We start from the raw sequence: 18,118 nt of genomic DNA, 5'->3' as shown, positions 1-18,118 counted from the left end.
GCAAGTTCAGGAGTAATATCCTTCGGTAGAGTAATCGTCAACATTCTATGTTTATCAGCAGGAGTAGAATTCGGAAAAACCGCCTCCAGTTGATCAAACTTCTCCGCTAGCCAGAATGGGAAGTCATCGTTGTCAACAGGACGCGCACCAAAAACCGAATTTACCATCACTGGATTGAGACGCATTCCGCCTCGTTCCATGGGAGCGGCCGCACCCCCCTGGGGACCACCAGGAAGATGTCGACCAATGTATTGCACTAAAGCACGAATCACGGAAATGGAAACTACATGTAGCCTGCGAATTTCTGCCAGGGTACAAGCCCCGTGATTCGGGTGCGGGGTAAAGCCACCCAATGCAGGCCAATTCGTACCTGGAATAGAGAGTGGACCCAACCTCGCACGGGACAAAGAGTGGGGGAGGGCGCCATCAAACCAAACTCGATGCTGCCAATGATCAATAGGTATTTCCAATGCCCTGTATGGCGTATATTCAGCCGGGACATCCGAGGCGGTGTAGGAGTGGTACAAACCAGAATTAGCGTCCACAGCCGGAAACGTAACCCAAGAGTAAAACAACTCGTAAGGAAACGCCGGATCTGCACTTACCACGAAAATCACAGCCATCCCATCTACTGGGACTTGGTACGTCTGAAGATGGTTGCGTACCGCTACGCGACTATGCTGCGCAATAGCCACCGCTGCCGCCATTACAGAATTGGAAACAAGAAAACACAAAGAATACTTTGTAGCACAACTGGGTAGTAATTCAAAGAAACCGTTTAAGTAAGAATCAAGCTTGAATAAAGACCTATTTCAAAAAATAGGTAGGTTTCACCAACACCCCGTTTTCCGGAAACGGATGTGAAGGGGTTAAGGCATGAATGATAAACTACTCGAGTGTCATGATATAAGACCACCGAAACCGTTGGGCGCCATGTTGCAGGGTTTCTGTACTCACACAGAACTGTGCACAGAGGAGTGGAACCTCGGCAAATTAGGATGTCCCAAAACTTACCTTAGCAACCAACTCACCCCTTACCGAGCTAGCTACAGTGTCTCATTGGACATATCAAACACCCAATGTTTAGACAAACCAGAACATGAACTTACAGTACCTCAGGGTACGTGGGACTCATGAACACTCTTTCGTTATATTATCATTACAAACCAGATCATGGAGTAAAGAAGACACATGTGCATTTGAAATGTTTATTTACTAATGCCGTCTTCTCAGGCGCAGTATCTTTGATAATACAAGTATACTTATTATCAGTAGCAAAATTATCAGCATAGTTACTAAGACATAAAAAGCGAATGGTGACAGCATGTTAACATGCTGTAATGAATAAGAGTTAACAACACTTATATCTCACCCTCCCTAACACATATATTATATTATTATCTAAGAAGGTCTCTTTGGGTTGTTTTAGGGCGGGCCCATACCTTAGTGTCCTAGCATGAAGGAATCACATCAGCATACACCAGCTCTCTCTGCATGTGCACCGCATCAAGTGTGTTAACAATTCTCGTGCAAAGCAATATCAATCCCGCCTCAAGCCCAAGTTGGCAAAGGCTGCACTTGTGTTATGACTATGAAGGCGTGGAGATCAGACCTCATAACAATTCCATATCGTGTTGCTCCTGAAACTTCAGCACTCTCCGTGCAGACATGTTTTATTAAACAAAGCAGATATCAGAGCAATAACATATTATTCTCACATTCACCACGGCAAACTACTAGGTTGAAAGCTAAGTCAACAAATAAGGGTCGTGTGCAGAAGTTGCAAGAAAGGAAAAATGGCGTTTAAATCTCAAACGTACCTATGCTAACTTAACACGATATAGGGATATATAGGAGCTATACAACACAACACTTCCGCGTCTTTCGCGGCGGACTTTATCGAACAAGGCAGGAGTCCTGAGTGTAATCTTTGGTTTCGTATGTTGAACAAGGTGCTTTGATTCCACTTTTGTCCAGATTACCCACAACCAAAGATGTGCAGGTACTGACAGCTGACACTTAATACAACAAGGCTGTGTTTTAGAGGGGGTGTGGTGGACAAAATAGTCCCTTAAGCTCTCTTTTTAAACGAGTCTTGGAAGCCGTCCTTTGCCTCCGCCAAGACACAGGTCAGTCTTGAGGCAACAACGGTCAGGTAGGAGGGCCAGGCGCTTAGCAGCACTACATTTAGATTTCTTGGTTACCTGGATTGTAAGCTTTCTGGGGGGCTATAAGAGCAGACCTGGATATTAGGCTTATATCTAATAACTAACTAGCATTTATACAATGTGATTTTTTTACTAGTTTTCAAACTATGCAGATAGGTGATGGTTTTGTTTGACGAATGAGATTTATAACAATTTTGGGAGATTTATACAGAGCTCGCATGTTACATCCTATCAGGGCTCTTGTTTTTTCAGCACACAATTACAGAATATGTGTTTATTTTATTTTACTTAGTATCCTATGTTATGCTGTGTTGTGGTACTCTTTGTGTTGGTCGAGGCACCAGTCAGTTACCCTTAATTTACCCCAATGTGAAGAGGATGAGCTATAGTATTGAGTAAATAGAGGGACTGCTTAGTAGTAGCTCTATATGTCTCCCCTTTATCTGCCTTCTCTCTTCACAGAGCGGGGCCTCGATAACCTGAGCACGGTCCAGGTGAGGTGAGGTCCAGTCCCCGGTCAAGCTGGGTGAGAACATCTAAGCATTTATTACAGTATTATTTTATTTTATGAACCATACATATGAAGAGGACGTGTACGGTGTATATTGTTAACTTTGTTTTCTTTAAATATATTGCAGATGCCATCTGCATTCACTGATACGGAGGATTAGTACACTACAGGTTGTATTTATTTAAAACTTTAATTGATTGTTTTCACGTTCATATAACTTTGGAATCAACACGTCTGTATGCAGTAGCAATGTTTTAAGAGCAGAGGCCCTGACGAAAGCCGAGGGATTATTTGCCCGTTTGGCTGAAATATGTTGGCCCTTTTTTGGCAGTCATTTGTTTAAACTGCCGTTTGCACTGTTCTGTTTTTAATTAGGGGATGCGCCTATACCTCAATTAAATGTGCATTATTTCTGGACACATCACTATTTTAACTCACCACATATCTTTTGTGTTTGCACTGCACTTTATTATTTCTTTGGCAATCAACTATTCAGTTGTTCATTGTAGTCCTAAAGTGACTGTGGGCATGATCCAGCCCATGAATGGTTGAATGGTAATATGTCTCGATGATCAAGGTACTTACCATCTCTATAGCTGGATGACCAAATGATAATACTGATCACAAGGTTAAGTTGATGGTAATCCAGATCTAAGAGCTTGGATCTTACCACGTATCACTTTAGCGTTCTCTTCCCTGTATGAGTTCTCTTTCTTGGGCTTGCCTGGTAACTTGGGTACTAACTTACTATTGTGAAGTCAAGGGTAGCTCACCATAATATTAGCTTTTAGACCCCCGGGTCGTTTTGGTGATTACATGAAAGCATATATACAATAAGAGTCCATTGTGTCATCGAAATACAATCCTAAATACTGAACGACAAATCATTTTCATTAAGCATCATTTGACGTTTTCCATTAGAACATGCTATTTCAGAGTGATATGCACCTGTGTAGCGGATCCAAAGGCATGTCCAAAGTCTATCCCCACCATGCCACCAGTCTCCAAGTTAATCATGAAATTGGATAGATGACGATCACCGATGCCAAGAATCCAATGACTGATGCAAATCAGAGCATGAGAACTAGCAAAATGGGAGCGCAAAGCCAGGAAGGACTCCGGAGTAGTACTCATTTTAACAAAGGCTCTCCTGAAAAGAAAGTTACATAATGTTAGCAAACATCACAATAATTTATTTACAAATAACACAGCATTTTTAATATTTGCCAGTAAGATAGTGCAATCGGGTTGAGAGCCAACTGCAAAAATATGTGTGCAACCTGCAGTTCACACAATCAAATCTGGCAGGGCTAATTCTCTCTTACAGGGTGAATAAAATCAGTAGTAGATGTGGCATAGCTGCAGACTTGGGAACTGAGGAAACAAGTGTGAATCCAGGCCTTGGCAAAACAGTTACTTACCTTTAGTAACAATTTTTCTGGATACTCTATCTACCTGCAGATTACTCACTTGTTGAACATCCTTACAGGGGCTAGACTGTTCTACACAAATGTCTTCCATAGCCCTCCCATGACAGTGGGGGCCCAACTTCGTATACAACATCAGAAGAAATGTTCATGCGACTTTGCGGGAGCAATAAAGTGTCTCTGGAGTCAACATGAGGACAGTTTTCAATTCATTTTTTCTGCATAGCAGGGCAGGAATTAGATTATTTTTTTAAATGCAGTGTACCAGCAAGGGAAATGTGATCCAATTAATTGGCCCCCAACCATTCGACAAAAAGTATAGAGGTGGGCGGCATTGCTGATGAATCTGGAGTTAGACTATCTACCAGAATGTTCTTTACCAAAGGTAAGTAACTTTTTTCTTTGGAAGGATACTCTTACCTGCAGATAACTCACCTCATGAATAGACTCCCAAGCAATACCACCCTGGAAATGGAGAGTTTGATGGATAGTTACACCAGGAAATCCTGTAGCACAGATCAGATGAACTGATCATCCTTCCTCACCTCTGAATCCAGACATCAATGCAAAGGTGTAAGAGGATAACTAAGTGGCTCCTCTGCAAAATAACACCAACAGGGATTCTCATAGCCAGAGCAGATGTTGCAGCTTTGGCGTTTGTGGAGGGCCGCTGCTTAACAGATCTTAACGCATAAGGTACTTACCTTCGGTAACGATATATCTGTAAGAAACATTAGTTAGTTAGATTCCTCACTTTAGAAAATCCCCAGGCGTCAGACTGGATCCGGAAAGTTTTCGTCAGCAGTACCACTGTACGTCGGTAGGCGTCATATGCGGCTCCGCATCAGTCGTAGGCGTCGTGATCGCCGGGATGACGTCGGAGTACTTAGACGCCGCCCTCGCGCACTGACGTCAGTTCTGTACATAGCTTTCCGCGCCAGGAACGCAGAGCCATGCAAGAAACCGACACTCGTGCCATGAAACTAGGGCCTTGACTGGGAAATACCGTAACCCTAGATTTCGTTTCGCAGAACGGGGAGGATGAGTGGGGCGGTAAGGAATCTAACACTAACTAATGTTTCTTACAGATATATCGTTACCGAAGGTAAGTAACTTGTGCATCTGAAAGAAACCGGTTAGTGTTAGATTCCTTACCTTAGAATAGATACCCCAGCAATACCAACCCCGGTGGTGGGTCTGCGAACCAAGATCACACCAGGTTAGTCCTGGAGAACTGAACGGCTAAAGAGGCCGTCTCTCCGGACTTGGCTGTCCAGGCAGTAGTGCTTGGCAAACGTGTGCAGCAAGGCCCACTGAGCTGCCTGGCCAATTTCCTGCAAAGGGACTCCCTGTCCCAAGGCGGAGGTAGCCACCGTGGCCGAGTGGAATGGGCGCACAGCCCCACAGGAGGTTCCTTTTTAGCCAAGGAATAACAGATCTTAATACACAAAACAACCCACCGAGAGATGGTTCGCTTGTGCACCGCCCGTCCTTTCTTAGCACCCACGTAGCCAACAAAGAGTTGGTCGTCCACCCGAAACAGTTGTGTGCGGTCCAGGTAAAACGAGAGTGCACGTTTTGGGTCCAGACGAGAGAGCCTCTCTTCCTCTTCTAAGGGATGCGGAGGCAGAAAGTAGGTGGGTAAGGTAATGGTCTGCCGTTGTGAAAGGGAGTAACCACCTTGGGTAGAAAAGAAGGACGAGTCCTCAAAACAACTTTGTCCGGATGGACAGAGAGGAAAGGAGGCTTGGAGGAAAGAGCCTGGAGCTCACTCACTCATCTGGCAGAGGTGATGGCCACCAGGAAAGCAGTCTTTAGAGTTAGAAGACTTAAGGGACAGTTATGGAGCGGCCCAAAGGGAGCACACATCAGATAGGTTAACACCAGATTCAAGTCCCACTGAGGCATTACGAAGGGTACAGGAGGAAACATGTGAGTAATGCCTTTCAAGAATCTATTTACAACAGGGGACTTGAAAAGAGAAGGCTGATCAGGAAGCCTCAAGAAGGCTGAAATGGCCGAAAGATAGCCCTTGATAGTGCCCAGAGCAGAGCCCTGCTGGGCCAGGGAAAGAAGAAAGAGGAGAACCTCTGCAAGAGGGGCAGAGAAAGGATTCTCAGCCTTTGCTGTGCACCAAGCCACAAATTTGTTCAACCTGCAGGCGTATACCAATTTTGTGGAGGGACGCCTGGCTGCCAGAATGACATCACAGACTTCAGGAGGCAAGTCAAATGGCCTCAACTGTCGCCGCTCAATCTTCACGCATGTAGGTGGAGACTGGACAGGTTCGGGTGGAGGACCATCCCCTGTTGCTGCGACAGAAGGTCCTCCTGAAGAGGAAGACGAATCAGGGGATCGACTGACATACTGAGTAGTTCGGGATACCAGTACCTTTGTGCCCAATTCGGAACCACAAGGATGACTTGGGCCCGGTCGTGCCTGATCTTCTTCAGCACTCTGGGCAGAAGTGGTATAGGCTGAAAGGCGTACAACAGACGGCAACTCCACTCGCGACGAAAAGCGTCGCCAATCAAGTGCCGTCTTGGGAATTCCAAAGCGCAGAACTGATGACATTGTGCGTTCTTTCCGGTGGCGAATAGATCTAACCAAGGCTCTCCCCACTGCTGAAAGAGACCTTGCGCCACGTCTGAGTTCAGACGCCATTCGTGATCCATCATGCACCGTCGGCTGAGCTTGTCCGCCCTGGCGTTCAGGGAACCTGCCAGGTATTGAACCACTTGGGATATGCCCAGGTGTTCCAGCCATGTCCAGAGGCGCAGAGGCTCCTGACAAAGCGTTGACGATCCCACCCCGCCCTGTTTGTTGCAGGACCACATGGCGGTGGTGTTGTCCGTGAACACCTGCACTACACTTCCCGGGACAGAGGAAAGGAATGCCTTCAGTGCAAGCCGGATCGCCCGCAGCTCCAGAAGTTTGATATGGAGCCGGGACTCCGCCAGAGACCAGAGGCCCCTGATCTCTGCCTCTCCCATGTGGTCCCCATCCCAGGAGGGACGCATCCGTCCCCACTGTGTGTTCCAGTTGGGGAAGGGAGAGGGATCTGCCACTGACCAAATCGCGGTCCGTGAGCCACCACTGCAACTGACTCGCAGTGCCCTCCGAGATCAGGACGTTGTCGGACAGGTTGCCCTGATGCTGCGCCCACTGGAACGTCAGGTCCCACTGCAGATCCCCACTCCGCCACCTGGCGTGATGCACCAGCAGGATGTAGGAGGCCATCAGCCCCAGGAGCCGCAGAGTCAACCTGACCGAAATTTGGGATTAAGGCTGAAAGATCGGAATCAGAGCCTGAATATCCCGAACCCGCTGCTTGGGAGGAAAAACCCTAAACTGCGCCGAGTCCAGAACCGCTCCGATGAAGAGGAGCTTCTGAGAGGGACTCAGGTGTGACTTCGGCATGTTGATGGAGAACCCCAGCGAGTGCAGGAGATCGGCCGTAGACTGGAGGTGGGAGAAGACTGTCTGGGGCGAGCCCGCCTTCAACAACCAGTCATCAAGTTAGGGGAAGACCGGAACCCCTGATCTGCGCAGATGAGCTGCGACCACCGCCATCACTTTCGTGAACACCCGAGGGGTGAGGGTGAAGGGGAGAACAGTAAACTGTAAGTGCTCGTGGCCTACCGTGAACCGCAGGTAGCGCCGGTGGGCAAGCAGGATGGGGATATGGAAATAAGCGTCCCTGCAAGTCCAACGCTACCATCCAGTCTCCAAGGTCTAGGTCAGCCAGGACCTGAGCTAAAATCAGCATCTTGAACTTCTACTTCCGGACGAAGCCGTTGATGCTCCTGAGATCCAAGTTAGGGCGGAGGCCCCTTTTGCCCTTCTTGGGAACCAGAAAGTAGTAGGAGTAACAACCACGACCTACGTCTGGCCCAGGAACGCGCTCGATGGCCCCCTTGGCCAAGAGGGCCCTAACTTCCTCCTGCAGAAGTCTCAAGCGATCCCCCGACATGAGGTGGTACTGCGGTGGCATGGCTGGAGGGGTCGCCTCGAAGGGGAGGGAGTAGCCCCTTCGGACGATTTGCCGCACCCACCTGTCCGAGGTGATGGAACACCAGTGGAGTAGGTGATGGCGAACCCTGCCCCCCACTGGCGTTGAATGGCCCTGAAAGCACGGACTAGGAGGGCTTTGAGGCGGATGCTGCGGGGGTGGATGTGGACTGACCGGGCCGTTGTCCCCCTACACCGCCAGGGTGGTTACCACGTCCGCAACCGCGTTGAGGTTGGTTCTGCGGCCTGTGGCTGGACGAACATGTGGGGGTGTCCCTTCCTTGGCCACGAAACGAACAGAAAGCAGAAGTCTGCTGGCGCTGGCCCGACAGGCCCAAGGACTTGGCCGTAGCCCTGGAGTCCTCAAAACGCCCAAGCGCACAGTCTGCTTTGTCGCCAAAAAGGCGACAGCCATTCAAGGGCATGTCCATGAGCGTGTTCTGGACATCCCCCTAAAAATTGGAGGACCTCAGCTAGGCGTGGCGACGGATCGCCACGGTCGTGGAAATCGCTCTGCCTAGCGAGTTCCTGGTATCAAGTCCACATCGGATGGACTACCGTGCTGCATCTCGCCCCTCAGCAAGAGCCTGGGCAAGCAGTGTCCGGGCCTCCTCCGGACACTGAGGCAGCACGTCCGCCACCGTATACCACTGAGAGTAGGTGTAACGGCCCAAAAGGCACGTGGTATTAATGGACCGCAACCCCAAGCTGACTGAGGAGAACAGTTTCTTCCCAAACTGATCAAGCCTTTTGGATTCCCGATCCGGTGGAGCGGACGGGAAAGCGGTCTGGGACGTAGAGGCCTAGATCAACATACTCTTGGGGGTGGGGTGTACTGACAGAAAGCAGGGGTCACCCGGAGCCAGGTGGTAGCGTTGGGCCACGTTCCGATCCACAGGGCGACTATGGAGGGCCTGGACCAAGTGCCCATCAGGACGTTGGTGAGGGCCTCATTGAACAGCAGCATAGGCTCCGAAGAGCTTACTGGCGGTTGAAGCACCTCGGTGAGGAGATTAGTCCTCACAGCCGCAGCAGGGAGCTGAAGAGCCAAGGCCTTGGCTGCCTTGCGCAACACCACGCTATATGTAACACCCTCCTCCGTAGCCACGGAGGGAGAAGAGATGAAACCAGTGTCTGGCGAGGTTTCAAGACCACTGGCCTCCCCCAGCTCATCTGCCCAGTCCTGACTTAACTGGCACTGTTGTGCCAGAGGGTCCTTAGACCCCTCCCAGTCCCCGCCTTCATCAGTGTCCTGATAAACAGGCATAAAGGACGGAGCCGGGTCGTAGGTAAAGGCCTCACCCATCGAAGTCGAACCCGGACCGTGGCAGAAACCAGGGACGGCGATGTCTGAGTACGGCGTCGGGAGTGGCACCGTAGGGGTTGGCGACAGAGGAGGAGTCGTGAGGTCGACTGGCGTCGACCGAGATCCAGCCCTGGATCCCGGAGGGTCCTGCGGCACTGGGAATGAAGTCGCCGACGACGCCGGGGCCAAAGCCGCCAGCACGCTAGGACCTCCAGTCGGTCCCGCGGGGTCCGAAGGCGCACCGGCAGGCCTCGACGGCAGAAAGAGTACTCATGGCCACGAGGAAATCTCAAATCTCGCCCGGAGTCGCATTAAGCCCAGGGACCGGAGGGTGTAGGGCCGGACGCGACTCCTGTGGCTCCGCTGGTGCCGCGTAGGTGGTGCCACCCGAACCCTCGGCTGAGTCACACGACCGGCGAGGGGTGACAAGAGCGATGTCGCCTCTTCGACGACTTCTTCCCATGCCTCGACTTACCTGAGGACTTTGAGCCCGACAAGTGGTGATGGCTCGACGAGCGGCGATGGCTGCGGCTCTGCGACCGGTCCCTCAGCTTCCTCATCGACCGGGACCTCGAGCGGCACAGAGCTGACTGCCGGAGCTCGAGAAGCTTACGGGACCGCTCTCACCTAGCTTTCGAGGTCAAGGCCGGGCAGTCGGGGTATGACTTATCGGCGTGGTCGGCCCCTAGACAGCAGAGACACCTGCGGTGGGGGTCGGTCACCGACATCAGTCGGTGACAGGAGTCGCACGGTTTAAATCCAGGCATCCCTACCGGCACCAGGAGTCGAATCGACTCGAAAAAGATAGTCAAAATAGACCAAAAAAGTTAGTCAAAAAGTGACTAAGGGTACTAGCTCTTCCCGGATCTGCGCTTGCTGGCGCGGAAAAAGAACTGACATCAGCGTGCAAGGGCAGCGTCTAAGTACTCTGAATTTGTGAAGACTTGTGGTGCAGATGTTAGGGCAAAGGGAAGCACTGCAAACTGGTAGTGGGTTATTCCAACCACAAACCCCAGGTACTTCCCTGAGAGATTTCAGAATCAGTATATGGAAATATGAATTATGTACATCTAGTGACACCATCCACTTTTCAAGTTCCAGAGCACAAAGAACCCGAGGTAGGGACAGCATCTTAAATTGCTTCTTCCAAAGGAAGAGGCACAATACCCTGAAGTCCACAATCCAACATAAAGGACCGTCCTTTTTTTAAAATAGAAATGTACTGGGAGAAGCACCGTTCTTCAACTCCACACCTTCTTTATGAAACTGCGCTACCACCCAGGAGAAGGTGTTCGTATGAAAGGATCGAAAACCAAGGGAGTGTGTGTGTGTGTGTGTGTGTGTGTGGGGGGGGGGGTGTATTGACAGGATATCAAAATATCGTGAGACAAAATATTGTGTCATGAATATCGAGAAGGCAAGTTTCTATAGTTAAGTAAAGTTTTACTATATATAACCACAAATATGTACCGTGACAATATATACATCGTCAATGTACAAAGATGTGGCGTTAAGAATAGCAAATCTATACTTAGATATTTGCACTTACCTTCTCGATTTTTTGGTCCTTGATATTTTTTACATGATATTCTGTCCACATGATATTTTTGGTTCCGATATTCTGTCAGTGATCCATGCGGGGGTAGAAGTGGGGTATACCATATTTCCATAATCTGCAGGACCCACTGGTACAAAATGACGGCCTTCCACGCCTGTAGACAGTAAGACATCTATCCACTCACCAGTTTTGAGTGCCCTGGAGCTGCTTCCCTCCAATGGACGGGAAGGAGAAAGATATGACTTGCTGAGAAGGAGTTTAACCCCTGCCCTTCCCACGCCCCCTCTACTGTTGCAAAAGATTATGGACTTGCTGCTATATGATGGCTTTATGACACTGGTGGAACTTGAGGACTCTTACGAAACCATGGAATTTGCAAAATCCCCAGTTGTCTGTTTTTGGGGTTTGCAAACCATGAGAGTGAGGAGTGGCTGACCTGATATTGAAGCGCTCCAAAGCTGCATTAGCACTCTCTCTGAAAAGTGTGGAACCGTAATATGGAAGATCCGTCAAGGTCAACTGAACATCATTTGAGAACTCCGATGTCCTGAGCCATGCATTCTACGTACTGCCATTGAAGTCCCCATTGCCTTGGAAACAGAGTCTGCACTATTGAGACCTGACTGAATGACTTGCCCAGCAGCCACTTGACCATCACATACAAGATCCATGAAGCGTGTCTAGAGGTCATCGGACAGTTTGGGGGTGGTTAAGCTATTCTAGTCCCACAATGAGTGGCTACATCTATCTAGGAGGCATGTGCCATTAAGAGTTTTCAAAACCAGGTGCCTAGCAGCAAAAATCTTTCTGGACCAGGCTTCCTTGATTTCTGACTGTCAGCAGGTGACAAATGGGAATTGCGTGCAGAAAATGTGGAAAAGAAAGATGTCTGATAACTACATTTTCAGGGAAAGGGTGCACCAAAAGAAAGTGGGAGCTCACCCAGTGCTGATCTATATCTCCTCGCTAGTGTTCTCCTGACAGCTGGGGTGGACGAGGGATTATTCCAGAATCCAGAACGTCTTCACTGAATGGTATATGTGGCTCTACTGAATGAGGTATATGCTGCAGCACCTCTATCAATATGTTGACCATATTTTCTACGGTAGGCAGGGGTAAGTAAGGTAACTAGGGGTCTAGCAATTCGAGCTGTGGCAAGATGTATAGCCCACGTGCCACCACGAGGTCTTGGAAACACTCCGGTAGATCATGAGGGTTCCCAGCCTCACCCAGGTCTGAATCTGTGTCAAGGGGTGCAGCAGGGATTCTGCACATAAACAGAACTATGAGCAGGAAAACAGGACCTCAGTGAATAGGGGTGTACCAACTACCATATCAGTACCCAAAATCCCAAACCGACTAGCTATTGTATCTCATTCGTTCTCCTCCAAAGATCACTGAGCTACAAATGATTAGACAACCCAGAACACACCACTCCCGACTCTCTAAGGAATCATGGGAGCAAGGCGTACTCTTTCGCTTACTCACCCGTACTTGTCCACAATGAGAATAGGGAGAGGTACTGAAATTTTTCAAAATGTTTATTGTAACAATTGTGCTCTACAATACAATACAATACGTGCCACTACTAGCAGCAAAATGCATAAACTCAGCACAGTTACAATTGCATATAATCCAAAGGGAGAAGTCATCTTATAAAGACTGTGGAAATAAGGGTTTTTGGCCTAACCACCCTCCCCTTGATTAGAAGAAGTGTATTTTATAAAAAAAGGACGATCTCTGGGCGTTGACAGCAGACCCCATACCTTAAAGCCTGGATGTAAGGTTTACATCATAGGAACAGCAGAGCTCTTCTCCATGGAACAGGTTTCTCCAAGTGTGTTAAAACATGCAACAACGTAATGTCAAAGCACGAGTCTTCAGTACTATAGCTGTGTTTAGCATGTTCTGTCTAGGTGCTAGGGACTGACCAGAACAGAGTAACACGGAGCATTGTTGACCGACATCACACATCGTGTTCAGACTAAAATCCAGGAAACTCCAGGAAAGGCAGAGAGCGCGAAAGGCAGCCCATTCTCATGCAAAAGGCACAAGCAGATTCTTGCAAAAACAAAGTCATGTAGTAACATGCGCATATAACGCCCTACCCTAGGTAAGGTCATAGGACATAGACAAAGGACAAAAACAAAGTTCAAAAGTCAAGCAGAGGTCAAAGCCTTTAGATAAAAACAAATTGGAAAAAGGGCAAATTAAAAAAAATGTATAATAATTGTTTAATATTGTCATTATAGCTCATTCAAATGGAGCTGTCTCCGGGATAATAAAGTCATTGCAAAGGAGGTATTAGGAACAAGTTATTATGGAGGAATGTTTACGAAGGAGGCGTGAAGTCCGTCAAGGTGTGTTATCCGAGAAATGCAAATCCCTCCAAAAGTTCATCCCTATCGTTGGTGGAAAAAAGCAATGCCATCCAATTAAGTAAGTCGAAGGATCAAACGTGCTCCTCATAATCAGAGGCCTCTAAAAGCATGAGCGGGCAACTTGCGTGATATACGATGCAACTTTGTTGCAGGACGTTCTGCGCAGCCGCACAGACATCCCATTCAGCCAATACTCCAAGTGCAGCTGCAAAATCCGGGACTTGCATACATACATTGCCCAATAGAAAGGGCATCGCTGACAGTAAAACACAGGTTGCACGCTAGTAAAGTAGGCATATCGAAAAGTTAGTCCATAACTGACGCTAAGCGTTGCTAAAGGCAAGCATCCAAAAACTTGTTGAATGCGATCACGGTACAGCTGAAATTGGCTTGTTCTCTGCATTACCACAAGATGAGCAGCCATTACGCAGCAGGAACAGGAGAAGCAGGATTCCAGCACCTAACGCCAATACTAGGGGAAAACCACCACAGATGCTGGAAAAAATAGATTTAATAAAAGCCGGTATTACTATAGATATCGTCTGAAAAGAAGTCACAAGGCCTGATCCTACACGTTTAAAAAAATGTGCAAGGCCATTCGTGTCAGAGCATTTATTATTTGGTGTATTAGCTCCCCAAAATGTTGTGGGAGGTTAGTGTTCAGAAGGGACTGTATCTCACTAGAAGTCCTAGCCATCTGTAACTCGAAGGTCTCTCGGGCCGAAGTGAGAGAAACCTCTTGTTGGAATAAAAGCGCTTTGAGTCTGCTCAACTTGTTGAAATCTGTTTTCAAAGTCGGAATGGAAGGCCAAATGGAACTACTGAGAATCCCATGCGGGGGTGGAAAAAGCACATTGCTACCACAAGTTACGCGCTGGGAAACTGTTACTAAATACGGGACTCCTGCCCGTAAACCACAGCAGTCTTGGTTGTTCAAAATAAGATATCTGCCATTAGTAAGCAATGTAAAAGCTGGAATTAATGATGGCACTGGAGTCCCATTTAAAAAGCAAGCAAGATTGGGGTCCGACACGTTACAAGCGCTGTGCAATTTAACATGTTTGCAAACCAGGGAATGTCCTAATGTGGAATTGCAGTCCTCCCTTGTAAGAAAATCTTCCGTAGCCTCCCTCTGACATCTGTAAGTGAAAGGTAGGGACCACAATTCATGTAGAAATGCTACACCCAATGGTTCAAAAATGGCTAATCGGAAACTGTTGCATGCATGATTTAAATTGAAATGGCGAAAAAGGGAGAGAGATAACCCCATGAATTAACCAAACACCAGAGTCCGTTTTCGCTACCGAGAGCGGCAAGGGCATTAGATGTTGCAATATATTCAACAAGTTAGTGTGGGTGGGAAAGTGGCGTACAGGTTCAGTGAAGGTAATAGTGTGATGGGAGGGGGGTTGTTAAGTTATATTTCTTCTTTCCCTTTTGTTGTCTCTATCTGTATTGCATTCCATTTCTCCTCGATTATGTTTTTGCAAAAGTCAAAGTTATACGGATGTCAACTTATTATGCAGAATTACTCTGGGGTATAGCGCTCTGCCGCATATGTGCTATTTGACAAATAAAATCTGTTAAATTTAAAAAAGCAGTGGCATTCAAATAATCCCAAGGTACTTTTCTCATTTTCAGAGTTTGCAATGTCCAAGCACAATGAATAACAAATCTTAACTGATTTTGACCATGTTATAACACAGAACTGTGAGAAGTTAGCCTGGCATGTGATGTCCACTATTCTACTGGGCACCTTGCACTAGTTTAAACGACCCTTATTGATGGTGGTTGTAAAGTCAACCTTATAGACAAGCTATCCTAGAGGTAGCATGGACCAGCAGTCTTAAGCTAAAACTTCAGAGAACATGTGAAGCCAGCTGTTTTACCATATGTAATCCCTTGAATACCAAATGAAAGGACACCACACAAGGTATATATCAAATATATATGTATTTATTTCTAACACAACCCCTCTGAACTCTTTATGAGGTCAGAGATCACAAGTTACTCATTAAGCATACTTAGGGTAGCACAAATACAATTCTGCCCTAGGGGCCTCACGAACCATATACTAAGTAAGTGGTATAAGAACCACTTCAGGAATGGTGAATGGGCCTAGGGAATCGCTGGGGCTACACTACAGAACCAGAGGTTAGGAAGTAGGAGGCCCACGGGAGACGCGTGCAGTGTGGGAACACAGTCGCGAGGTACCATAGAGTTATAATGGGAACGTAAAAGCTACAAAGTAGTAGAGTAAGGACACTTCCGGATGGACTAAAACCCTTTTAAACTAGGACACTTCGAGAGTCAACAACCACGGGAGCACCGGAGTACTCGAGTTACCTCACCCAGGGAAGCCGGGTGCATAGGTGTGTTTTCGTGTCTGGTTTCGTCGCTGTTTTGTGGTATATAAATAAATAATACCGGATCTATTTTTGACTGGACATAGTAATAACAGATAGCTCAATAAATAAGAGTCAAGATTCGAGGTAGTAGGAGTTTGCAGGTTTAATACAGCATAAAGGACAGGAACAGGACAACCTGCACAGGAATAGGATGGCAGCGCTGCCGGGGGCAGGATCGGAATCGGGGACGACGGCGTAACTTTTAATAACAGTGCACAAGTATATATACTAAAATAAATGCATTACAATACATACAATAGGCGGATCAGTGGGTGGGATCAGTAACAGTCGCGAAAGATAAGGGTGAAAGTAGGTGTAACAGGAGGCGTATACATAGACATGTGATGTAAACGTGACAGAATATGTCACAAATGGGGCGGAAACATGGAGGGGGCTACCTAAGGAGCCGGGACCTCTAACCTAGTGGTGCGCGCAAACTGACAATGACGTGTTACTAGGAGAAGCTGGGGGCTATGACTTCTGCGCTAGGAGCAGAGACTGAAATCTGGAGAGTCAGGGCGACATGTACCTAAACACTATCTAGTATCTGATGTTTAGAGAACATGTTGATAGAATCCAAAAGTTATCGGGGTAAAGGCTAACAGATTCTAAGACTGGTGCATGCATTATTCTATATGTAGTGCGTGTTGAGGAATATTAAATGACCATTAATACAGTATTTCTCTTACATGGAGACGTAAAGGCTAGACGATGACGGAAACTATTGATGCGATTCAGTAGCTTAGAAATGCAGAGAAGGAGGGCTGGACTGATAACTAGAATCATAACATACTCTTGGCAGACTAGCAGGCAGAGCCAGGCCGAGCCGGGCACTGTGAGGCAGGAAGTAAGTGAAGGGTCAGGAATACAGGTGGGGGCTGTATAGCTCCTCAGCGAGGGCTCAGGAGACAGGAGCTGAATTTGGTGTCCGGGCCCTTTTGAGGCCTAGGAACGGGGACTTTTCAATGAAATAACGTGCACACTGAGAAACGTGGCAACGTAACTTTACATAGGCCTAATACTCGTAGCTTTCACGAGAACTGGAAACTGGCATACTAGAGATGGACACAACTGTAAGTGCGTCTTTAATCGAACATGGGGAATACATATGCATATTAATCATGCACACATAACATAAGATGGGGAACACGTAGGGACACAGAACATGGCAAAATTTACTTTTCCACATTCCCTCCTTGTCACTACGTTTCCATCAGGAAACATCAATATTCATGATACCATCTATTATTTCATACAGTATCATTTGCTCGTCTCGAATTGTCTTGGAACTGGATTTAGGACGGGACTTGGGACTAGGAATACAAGAGGTAGCACAAATGCCGCAAATCGCAGGGCCACATTGTATACAGAGGCAGCAACTGAATATGATCGCTACTGCAATACCTAGAAAGGACAACACTTTCCATCCCCAGGCGGAAATTATATTCCAGAACCAACCGGACCATGTCCAGGTGCCTGGATTTTGGTGTAACAGATGAGCAATTTTATGGAGTCTGGTTATAGCTGAATAAACAGACGGCGCGTTATTAGGAATGAAAATGCAGCAACTAGATCCGATGACTCTACATGCCCCGCCCCTATCGGCCAGTATGACGTCAAGGACGAGACGATTCTGGAGCACGACAATTCTCTTAAAAGATTGCTCTTCGGTTAAGTTACCTAGAGCGGAGGTAGTCTCAATCACTACTGCTTCAAGTGTTCTGGTTAATCTACGTATCAGTTTACTATTCACGACAGTACCTAAGTAGGGAAAGACACCTTTATTGATATCTATATATTGTTCTAGAGCAGTTTCAGTATAATCAACAATCGGGAGGTCTCTCTTGTGTCTAGTATGTACTAGGTGGGAGTTCCTATGATAATCAGGTGGGGCTAGAAAAACTGGTGGCAGTAGGAATGCAATGTAACAGGTTCCCTCCCAATCGAGGGGCAGACGAACATATGCGGTCTGACCACAAACAAAATAAGAATGACGTGAAGCTTTGAAAATAGATTTCCCACTGTCGCTATACTTGACAATAGTAGTACAATCACTATGTCCTACATGTACAGAACCATTCTTCCTGACACATAATTCGCCTTTGACTGGTAGTACTGACATAGCAGGTAAGTCTGGAGTAGAATCAGACTGAACACACTCTGATGCCACTGCCCTGATTACAGACCTTGCTATTTTAGGTCTGGAACTTCAGAATCACGGACCCACCCATAAAGGAGGCCACACGTTGGACTTACTCTTTAGTAATTGTGCCAGAGTTAATTTCTCCAGGGCAACAGAAGTAACATGGACAGACCACTCCATGCTTGAATTCACTCTGGTTACTCCT

At 47.3% G+C, this 18,118-nt stretch overlaps 1 protein-coding gene across 1 annotated transcript in view; it reads right to left on the bottom strand.

Annotated features, from left to right (window-relative positions):
* Positions 1-18,118, bottom strand: part of PRKDC (protein kinase, DNA-activated, catalytic subunit) — a 3,158,350-nt gene that overhangs the window by 239,676 nt on the left and 2,900,556 nt on the right. The window contains exon 83 of the mRNA XM_078687323.1: positions 3,628-3,829. Coding sequence (XP_078543449.1) covers positions 3,628-3,829 — 202 coding nt within the window. The remainder of the gene's footprint in view (positions 1-3,627; positions 3,830-18,118) is intronic.

This window comes from Lissotriton helveticus, chromosome 4_1, assembly GCF_964261635.1.
Source record: "Lissotriton helveticus chromosome 4_1, aLisHel1.1, whole genome shotgun sequence".
Lineage (NCBI taxonomy): Eukaryota > Metazoa > Chordata > Amphibia > Caudata > Salamandridae > Lissotriton > Lissotriton helveticus.
This window is presented reverse-complemented; position numbering and strand designations above follow the sequence as displayed.